This window comes from Teleopsis dalmanni, chromosome 1 (assembly GCF_002237135.1).
Source record: "Teleopsis dalmanni isolate 2A chromosome 1, ASM223713v2, whole genome shotgun sequence".
Classification (NCBI taxonomy): Eukaryota; Metazoa; Arthropoda; class Insecta; order Diptera; family Diopsidae; genus Teleopsis; species Teleopsis dalmanni.
The window spans coordinates 190,281,046-190,292,270 of NC_051846.1; the positions used below are offsets into that span (position 1 = coordinate 190,281,046).

At 31.3% G+C, this 11,225-nt stretch overlaps 1 protein-coding gene across 1 annotated transcript; it reads left to right on the forward strand.

Moving 5' to 3' along the window:
- The first annotated feature begins 730 nt into the window (after window positions 1-730).
- On the forward strand, window positions 731-9,344 carry LOC119666936 (innexin inx1-like). The gene is made up of 5 exons (XM_038076215.1): window positions 731-841; window positions 3,118-3,225; window positions 7,879-8,034; window positions 8,106-8,458; window positions 8,524-9,344. The coding sequence occupies exons 1-5, from the start codon at window positions 731-733 to the stop codon at window positions 8,780-8,782; spliced, it is 987 nt and encodes a 328-aa protein (XP_037932143.1). The 3' UTR covers window positions 8,783-9,344.
- The last annotated feature ends 1,881 nt before the right edge of the window (window positions 9,345-11,225 follow it).

Consider the following 11,225-nt stretch of genomic DNA (forward strand, 5'->3'; position numbering starts at 1 on the left):
ATAATCTAATCCAGATTATTTCATAGAGGATTCTACGGAATCCCTCCAGTAATTCTAAGAAAAGAATTAGAGTATTAGAGAATTTTGGAACTTTGATAATAGAAGCTAATCAGAATTGTTTTACACATGATTTTTCAGAAACCTTGCAGTAATTCTAAGGAATGATTTAATGGGACTATTAGAGAGTATTGAAGTTATTAAGAGATGATTCTCCAGAAACCTTTTCAATTATCCAAAGAATGATGCAGAAAGAATGTTGCACTCGTACTTATGGGATTTTTAACTAGTTAATTGCATTTATAATATTATTATGTAGTACTAGACACTACTAGTTGTAATAAATAATTACTATTATTATCATATATTTTGTCATTGTGGGTATTATTCTACTATGTGGGTATTTAAATTCTTCTATTATGTTTTGTTTAATTTTGTGGAATATGTATATTACACTACATTATGTTAACTATTAATTTATTTTAGTTTATAAATAGCATGTCATATTTATCTTTATTTATCGCAAATGAACCCATTGAATACATTTAAATTAAATATATTCAGCATAATATTCACTTCTGAAATGCATTACAAATATATTTTATCTACAGTTCTCACATAAATTAGTCATATACTGGCTTTAAATTTTAATTTTAGAATTTCTCAAAATAAAAATAAAATATCTGAGAATTCAATATCAGCATAGCATTTAAAAACATAATGGATGATGATAATGACTATTTGTCATTGTGATGGAGTGCAGCATATGACGGATAGCACAGCTGCTTTTTTAAATTCCCAACATATTTTAGATATCATCCCTACAGCATCTGTTGTTATTCTCGTAAACTAAAGTAAGCCTCAGAGAGTCTGCAGGCGATCCTTGCACCCGCATCTGACCTTCGCTGATTAAGCAAAAACAAAGGCTCAACACATCATTTTCGAAGCCACGTAATTCAATTACTCAAATTGAAAGAATCCCAATGGTTTTAACTTTCAGTCATAATGACAACCGATTTAAACTCAACTCTTTTAAACTCAAAGATCTGTGCTACTGCAAATGAATTGAATTTTGGAATTTCGTTGAGTTTCTATAGGAAATAAACAAAAAATCATATGAATTATTAAAATCACGTTATGGAGCATGGAAGTATGAAATGAGAGAACGTCGAGAAATGTATGAATCTCTTGAATTTTAATTTATGCGCAGACAGCGATTTCACCGCCCAAGCTTAACCATTTTCCCTTTGCAATATACAATATTTCATCCATTCACGCATCCCTACATATCATCAGGCGTTTACTATTCCAATATGCGTTGTGTGTACCGGCGGTTTTCTTGGAGTTTCTCAGCTCGCAAAACTACTGTACGCGTTTGCGTACCTTCTGTATGTTTAAGATTTAGTTTCGCTGTCCCAAGTTTATATAAAATAAAAAGGAATTCCATTTAAATTGAAGATGAAAAATAAAATAAAAAAAGATTTTATAAAATTTCTGGAAACCGTAATTGGATATGCTTGAATTGTAGCTTTTAATTGTAGGCTGGATATCTTAAATTTAAAATTGTTGTTCAAGCTTTACTTGCCGATGATTCTTCAAAAAAAGGGTCATGAGTTTAGTGAGAAACAGAAAAAAGTTTAGCAAAGCCAAAGGAATAATACCCTTCACCCAAATATATTACTATATGTATACGTTTAATCCAGTCCTAGTATGTTGACATACATATTTACAAATACGAACTCTTTTCCGGAAACTATTTTTTTCTATATAAAAAATATATAAATTACTTCTATTTGTCGACTTTTTCTATATATAATAGACTAACAAAAAAGTTCCGGTTGCAACTATTCCATTACTTATTCTTACTTTTCTATCATATAAACTAAAAATTGATGGACTAATTATCAACAAAAATGGAGATAAACGGATATCGCTCAACATACCGACTAAAATCAGTCTTGTAAACTTTTTGAGCAGAAGGAAATACAGATGTGTTTTTAAAACAATAAACCAAAAGTAGTGCCATAAGTAACCAGTTCCTATATTTTTTATAAGCTGTGAAAATAGTCCTCATTGCTGTTCAGCATATATATTATACATGTTGTTTTTGATTATTGATTATATATAAATACCTATGTGCGCGGATTATATTATCTTATTTGTTAATATCATTATTACGATTAAATTGGAGAATTTTGCACTGCGACCTAGAGATCTATTGTGCACCTTATATAAACTCAGGAAATTCCTCCAACTCTTACATCCTAAATAAATTGTAGTGTTACACCTACATTACAGAGTCCTATTTCTTCAGCCTCTAGAAGATGTTTACCTAGGTATTTCTATTGCATATGCAACAGGGACGGTCAAAACGTCAGCACGTGTTTTCAGGTCCTTTTGTTTTCTTAATATTATATCATCAGAATTTTAATAATTATAGTTATATTGGACTTTACAATATCGACATTAAAAAAGGCTTCGCTTATGCATTCACAGCCTGTAATCATTGTAAAATTGGATCCCTATTATTTTCTATATCCGATAGCTAAAACATTCTAATCATAACATTTTTTCAATAATTACTGGATTGAGCCAATATGTTTCTTCTATTATTTTGTAAATATTAAAAGTAGTATTACTCAACTGACCTTAACTCAATAATTAATTGTTATTCCTAAAAATCATTTGTATTGCCTGATAACTACTTCTGGCACTTACGATGTGTTACTAATCATATGAATATTAAGATCTAAAGAGTAAATTAGCAATTAGGTTGTGCTGGCAGACCAAAAGGGCCACGCGTAGATCATTAAGGTTCATTGCGATACCAGATCAGAGTCTTATTTTTAGCGATTGTGTGTGCTCCAGTCCGGTAAAACTGACAGCCTCCAAGTATTTTTGTCGAGTTCTCGAGAAAGCCGGGCAGCTACACAGCAGATGCTCCAGAGTTTCCTAAAGAGTAAAACTTACACTTAAGACGTTCAACAAATAATATTAAAATTTTTATTTATATGTATATAATATATATAATATATTGTACTATAATTTTCCGTCAATTTATAAAATATTTTTATTTATGATTATCTTAAATTCAAATTATTTTAATTTATTCGTTCGTAGGTTGGCCGTGACGTAGCACATCCAGGTGTAGCCAATGATTTCGACGAGGAAGATGCTAAAAAGTATTACACCTATTATCAATGGGTCTGTTTCGTGCTCTTCTTTCAGGTAAGTTTGTATTAATTTTTTCTTTCTGAACATTTGGCAACAGTTTAATTATGGCTTGTCAACAGTAAAAGATTACTTTGTGAAACTCCAAACAGTAGAGCTTACGAGTAGCAATGGAAAAACATTTCAGTTGAGGTTGGCAATAAAATAGAAGCCATTGTTTCTTGTAGTTTACAGTGGAACCAGTCTCAAAAAATTAATTTAAAGTAGAAATGTTGTTCAAGCATTTTTATGACAATTGATATTTAAACAGAAACGTTGCATTGTTTAAAAAAATATTTTATAAAACAAAAATATTTAAACAAAATATTCGATATTCGAAGTCGAAATCAACGTGGTCAGCTGAAATTAAGGAAAGTTGAAAACTCCCTAATTGTCTTGATGTAGCAAATTCTTGACCTCTTAAAAGAATGCTGACTTCTTTCTTTTTTTTTAGCGCACACTTCTATCGATCTATCAAGTGCTACACGTTTTTATTATTGAGGTTTCGCTCCACAATCCAAGCTAAATGAAGATGAATGATTTTTAAATTACATTTCGAATTTTGTGAACTACAATTTTTTACCTCAACGGCGTTATAATTTCTGAAAAGAAAAAAATTTCATTTAAAAAATAAAAAAAAAATTTCATTAGCTTTCGAATGTCTATCAATTTAATTTATGGAATATTCAGTTGGGTAGATAGATGGAAGAGTGACAGAAGTGTGTGCGGGATAATATTTTGAACCAGTTACGAGTGGTCTTCGTAGATAATTTCTTCAATTGTTACTAGTTTTACTTTAAATGATATACTCATATGGATAGTCGGATAACAGCACACACGTATGAAGGCACCGAACTTATGTGCCTTTAAGATACTAAATACTAACGAGACGTCGAGAAAGAAATTGCTTCAATTTTATTTCAATTAAAGTCAATTGAATGCGTACAGAGGCTTCGCATGTATCTGAAGCTTATGCGATGCATGATGTATGATATAATAACCTCGGCTAGTTAAAGATACAATAATCATCAACAATATCATGTCATTCAGAGCTTAGGTTGAATTTATGAATACTAAAATTGTCTAATTTAAACTTAAGCATAATTTTTATTTTTGTATTATATATATCTTTTATATATATAATATAAATATATATAAATACATTTGTAAACATTTACATCTTTACTCTAAAATTTTTAAATAATTCATTTACTTAAAAAATTTCTTTTTAAATCATTATTCGAAATAACTTAGGTTAGGTTAGGTTATACCTGCGATCCCTAGTGGATCCATGGCCCATTGTGTTACCCATTGTGTACAATGGGAAAAACTCAGGATTTAAAACCACCTAAAACCTTTGGCGAAGCCTAAAATGCTATTTAGTACCACGTCTTATAATTAAATACGATCCTCTAGAAAGAGGGGCTCTAAAAGTGTTAATTCGCCGCCGTACCGTCTGCTCAAAAAGTACACGGATTTTGTAAATAAAACACACAAATTTAAATTTTATTCCAAATTTATTTTATCTCCTTCAAAATATGCTCCTTCTAAACCGATACACATATGCCAACGCTTAACTCAATCTTCCATACACTTTTCGTAATCCCGTGAAGGTATGGCTTTTAGTTCCTTCAGCGAATTCTATTTTACCGATTCAATCAACTCAAAACGCTTGCCACGAAGGGGCAATTTAACAGGAAAAAGTCACATGGATCCAGATCTGGCGAATATGGTGCCTGAGCAATGACAGTGGTGCCCTGTTTGGTCAAAACATCGCGTACAACAAGAATTTTCCATAAAATCGCTAAATGCACTTGAGGTCGTTTCACATTAACAGCTGTTGTAAACAAACTAATTGACAGATGGCGCTCAAATTTGTACCATATGTCAAGAAAGGGCGTACCAACATAACGAAAAAATTTCAAAAATCCAGATTCTTTTTATACCTTCTACAGCACTATGTTTCTGTGGTAGGCAAAAACATAGTAGTTTAGAGGCACTCTCATCGTCTTCCCTACAGCTGCGATAGATTTGATTGAAAAGAAGTCGTAATCTTCTAGCAAGCTTCACTAGTTTACAGTGACCTGTAAGTAAATCTACCAAAGAACGATATTTCTACGGGGTATCTCAATTTTGGATTTCTTTTTATTGGAACTAGAAAATTATTTAAAAATGATCAATAATTCAATATGTCTAAAGTAGGATATTTACGATATTAAAAATTAATATTTTTATTAAATATAACTAAAATGGCATATTTATTAAAATTAACTTCAATATATATATACTCTAAATAATTATATATATTAAAAAAATCATATTTATTTTAAAAGAAATTATTTCAGAGTTCATTTCCATAGAATTTTCCTCTTAATTACGGAATTTTATACATAAATTTCATTATGCTCTCATTTAAATTATCTTTAGGCTATATGGGTAAATGCTTCTTCTTAGATATTACATATGTATCTTAAAAATCCATATATATGTATATGTTACTATTGATTTTATAATTACAATATATTGGGTTTTAGTTACCCGCCGCCGCCCGCAGTTATACAAAGCAATTATTAAACCACAAAAGCATATTTGTGGTTTAAAATATTTTGTGGTTTTCGAAATGTTAAAATTTTATAAAAAATAAAATTATTTATAATTATATTTGGTTTAAGTTAACCACACTGAGTTTCTTCGATATATGCTTGTGTGTATCTGGCACAAAGTATCTTATTTCAGACATTCCCAAACAAGATCAATGACCAACTTTTCAACCAGAGCACCGGTATTTATGTTTTTGTAGTGTCTAAACTTAATCCAATAATTTTCGATTTGATTTAAGTTACTTATTTTCATCATATCATATAATTATATGAGTATGTATGTATTTCTAATTATATTATTATTTAATTTTTAAATAACCTACATTTTTAATACTTCAATCATTGTAGGTGAATAGAGTTTCGTAGAGACCGATATGTCTTATTCACTTGCTCAATAAAAATTTATAGTTTAAATTGGACTACATCAAATTACTGTCCTTAATTAAGTACCATACTTAACGTATTACACATTTAATTGATATAGTTGTTATTTCTCTAAAGAAGTAACTAGTACCAGTAGGTACTTCTTATGTAGAAAACTGGGCATTTCATAAATACTTTTAAGTACCCTTTAATGGGCATACTGTTAGACATTATTAACGTTCAATGATCACCTGTATTTTTGAGCTCTCCAATAGTTCACTTGAGGTATCTTACTAAAAAGTTTAAACATTTCAATTTTTGTGACATCCACTGAGGTAGACTCAAATATGTTCTAAATTCTTACATGCAAACCATTACAATAGTTAGTGTATGAACTTCACTCGTCCGAGACATTAAGCATCGATTTAATCAAATTCACTCAGTGTATCGTAGAAATTATGGCTATCACATGTTACAGAGGCTGTCCATAGAACAAACCGGGGTGCTGCCAAGAACGTAGACGATATTTAAAATAACCGACATTTTTTCTCGTAAAGTTACTTTTTGTTTAATGAAAAAAAATTGGTTAGGTTCGGTTATACTAGCGATCATAGCGATCCATTGGCTCATTGTACTATCGTATAAAAATTAAAAGCTTAAAAATCTTGAACTTATGACGAAGTCTGTTTAAAATTAGATCTTATAGTTGGCTAAGATTCTCTAAAAACTAAGCCCTTAGCATGGTTAACGACAAAATAGATATGAGACACTTTCTTTGTCATCTCTACAACAGCGGCAGGAGTCATTAAACGGTATATGCAATCTAGCATGCTTCTATTAACAGCTGTAACACGTCTACAGATCTACCCCAAAACTAACACGTGGTATTTCAGTAAGGTTGTTAAAGTTTTTCCAAATAATTTGCTTATAGATGTATTTATATCCCCTAACTTTTCCATCTTAAATTAAATTAACCAATACGGGAACCTTTCTTGAAGTATTCCTTATAAAGTTCCGGGATAAACACGAGGGGTCTGGCACACGAGGGAGATTGTTTTTAGTTCGTGTAATCGGGCATACCACTATTCTGATACGAAATAGTGAAAATGCGTTAGGTATATGTAACCTCCTCTCTGCACAAAAAAAAAAATATTAAATTGAACAATAAAAAAAGATCTCAATAACTGTTTGCTTAATGTCAAGGGTATCTTCAGACCTATTGATTTGAGCTGGTCCAAATGAGTAAGTGAAGAACGCTTTTTACTCAGCTCATCTAATTGGAATTTGCTTCTTTGTGTGACTGGGAACTCAAAGAAAAGAAATGTTAAACTACTTCGATGTCTCAAACAGAGATGCGTTGCAGTCAACAAGCGGGTTAGATGTTAATAGTATTGAACTCATTAACTTTAAAGTGGATTGACTGGCTGAGATGTAAATGCTTCCATACGTTTATCAAGAACGGAATCGGTTGTTATTAGACGCAATGTTGGCGTAGTGTTGCCACCAATTCAAAAGCTATAGAAATTGATTGTTGTTCAGTTCAGCTAGGCTATATTCATGATCGAAAATCCTTATTTTAATTACTTAACTATGTACAATTTGATATACCAAGCTTTTAACAGAAGTTAAGATAAATTTTTGCTTATACTTACACATCTAAAAATTTTCCAATTAAAATTTTAATAATAAATCACTTATCTGTTTTCAGGCCATTGCCTGTTACACTCCCAAATTTCTTTGGGACAAATTCGAAGGTGGTTTAATGCGAATGATTGTGATGGGCTTGAACATAACTATCTGCACTCGCGAAGAGAAAGAAGCCAAGCGTGATGCCTTACTGGATTATTTAATCAAGCATGTTAAGGTAAGTTTTCCAACAAAATTAATTTTCTCTTCTAAGTTTTAAAAAAAAATTTAAATTTTACTATTTCTTAGCGCCATAAACTTTATGCGATGCGTTACTGGTTCTGTGAGGCGCTATGCTTCGTCAACATAATCATACAAATGTACATGATGAATCGTTTCTTTGACGGCGAGTTCCTCTCATATGGTACACGTATTATGCAACTATCTGATGTGCCACAAGAGCAACGCCTTGACCCAATGGTGTACATATTCCCACGCGTAACCAAGTGTATCTTCCATAAATATGGCTCCGGTGGTTCGCTACAGAAACACGACTCACTCTGCATACTGCCGTTGAATATTGTCAATGAAAAGACTTATGTGTTCATTTGGTTCTGGTATATGATATTGCTGTGTCTGTTGCTGGGATTATTGATTTTCCGGTATGTTAACCATAGTAGTGGTTATAACTTGAATATATACTCATTAAAAATATAATATTTTACAGTGCTTGCATCTTCTTTATGCCAAAATTCCGACCACGTTTGCTCAATGCCCGCAATCGCATGATTCCCATGGACGTTTGCCGCTCACTCTCACGCCGTTTGGATATCGGCGACTGGTGGCTCATCTATATGTTGGGCCGCAATCTAGATCCAGTAATTTACAAGGATGTGATGATTGAATTTGCAAAGCAAGTCGAGCCATCGAAGCACGATCGAAAGAAGGACAAGATAAGGGATTACGACAACAAAAACAACTACTGAAGATGGTTCTGTGATTGGGATGCTTTCTATAAATTAGAAATGCAAATTAGAAAAAAAAACAAATAACATAACATATATAAAAATGATTATTACTGATTTTATTTAATTACTGCTAAGAGTAATTCAAGCAAAACTCAATTAATTCAATGATCACAACTCGAATTTTATTTGCCTGGAAATTGGCAAGTGCAAATGAATAAATCCATTATTCAGATATGTCTATATATTACGATTAAGTATAATTTTATTTAATAAATTCTAGGCTAAGTTACGTGAAATTTAGTTCGTCTTCAGATTATTTAAATGTTCGCTTTTGAGTCTTCTTATTCTTGTATAGTTCGAATGTGAGTTAAGCTAAGCATTTTTCATATAAACAATTAAGTTAGTTTTTATTATAGCAAAAACCTGAAACTACGTATAATACTTTGACTAAATATTCACGAGAATATTTGCATAAAAATGTATGTACTTTTAAGTTTATACATATATATATACATATATTTTTAATATGAAATCAATTTTATATTAATTATACAAATACAATATTTTTGTAGACTCTGCAGACTTGGCTTTTATTGATAATCGGAAATTGTTACGTTTTGATTAGCATTTTTATGTAAATTAGTTGTGGTGAGGAATTAAAATTAGTTAACAAAATATTTGACCACAAATATTACAACAATATTTTTCCACTATATTATCACGCCAACATAAACATATCAATTATCATCACTCAGAGATTGCAATCAAGCTGATGAAGGAATGTCATAGAATTTTTCTCTTTTGCTTCTTCGAAGTTGGAGTACAGAACGAGACCAGGGCACCACGGTTAGCAGATCATTGTGCCCAAGCTCAGAAATAGAGAAACTAGACATTGGCCATCTATTATACAACTCATCATGACCACTTTTGGTTCACCAGTTTTGTGCCCTGGGATAATCTAGATCAGTATCTTTAACCCATTTGTCTTAAGTTGCAAGAAAAGTTTTGCCAGTTTCCTGGGAGGCTTCATCACACAGCATTACGTTACTTTATATGACTACCTTTTGGACAAACTGCTCTTGTGGGTAAAGCTTGGAAAGTTATTGAGCTAATAATCGACTCCTGTAAAGTTGGCAGGAGTCGAATATTGGTTCTGGTCCCATAGGTGTCCTAGCAGAACCCTTGTTGAACTTCTACAAAGTTGGCACCAAATATTGGTTCCAATATCATAGGTGTCCTAGCAAAGTTCTTGTTAGCTATGCAATTAGTCAATTAATTTATCCGAAAATTATGTAAGAATAAATTCGTTGTGTTTTTTAATAAGTTAATTTAAATAATTCATTTTTAAGAACTGATGGAGACTATTTGTGTATTTTTCATTCAAAATCTTCAGTTTAGTTTAAAAATTTTTAGTGGACTTCTCTGACTAAAGTAATATTTACTTAAGGCTTACAAATAAAAGAAAAATTCATCGATCGAATGAGGAACTTTGCAACAAAGTGGAGCATACAAGTATATCGAAGTAGGTCCAAAAGTGCGTAACTCAAACAACCCCTTTGCTCCACACTTACTTCCTACCTAATCTACATCCTAACTCATGTATTTATATTAATCATTTCTTTCAAGTCTCCAGCTGTATAGATTTCTTCGATTTACAATAAAAAAATCAGTTCATTTTTCTATAATTTATATCGAAGTAATAGCGGATTTTTAGTACTTTATTGTGTTTAAGTTGTCTTCTTTTACTATTTATTAAATACTTCATGAAAAAGCAGTCAAATCCATCATTAAACAACTAATCCTTCCTTTAACTTGCATAATCTCTCCTCGTTCCTTTATCCTTTCCACAAATTTCATCCAGTCCCATGTATTTGTCCACCAATTCTCTTATGTTTTCTCATCTTTACATATTCACAGGTTAAAATAATATTGAACAACTAAAACCTTGCCAGAGGCATCAAGTTCTCTCATTGGTATATGAGAGTGTCATAATATATTTTAAAAATAATGTTTTAAATCTTTTTAACATCAAAATAAAGCACTCAAAATACTCAAGACACAAAGTTACCCTCTACAGATATAAGCATATCAACCTATAAAACCTTATCTTGTAATATTGACGAGTAAAACTCTGCTATATACGTACATCTACATTAGACAGTCAATTTGACATTTGATACCGGATCGAATGAACCGACTAAGCCAAACAACATCAACTATTAATCTTTAGATTATTGTTATGTTTGAGCAATTTGTATTGCGACCTAGTGATCTATCAAACCTCCCTTAAGGACAATAGTATTTCTCCAAGTCCAACTATCTTTATAAATTGTAGTATTGCATCTTTATTGTAGAGTTTTACTTTTTTGTACGATAAAATATTCCCACTTAGGTACTTCTTTCGTTTAGCACGTGTTTTGAGGTCTCATTCTCTTCCCTACAAAAGCTACAAGTTTCATTA

Coding starts and splice junctions, on each gene's coding strand:
- LOC119666936 (XM_038076215.1), top strand. CDS start 731: ATGACTATTTGTCATTGTGATGGAGTGCAGCATATGACGGATAGCACA. Junction 842..3,117: donor CAGCATCTGTTGTTATTCTC/GTAAACTAAAGT, acceptor ATTCGTTCGTAG/GTTGGCCGTGACGTAGCACA. Junction 8,459..8,523: donor CTGGGATTATTGATTTTCCG/GTATGTTAACCA, acceptor AATATTTTACAG/TGCTTGCATCTTCTTTATGC.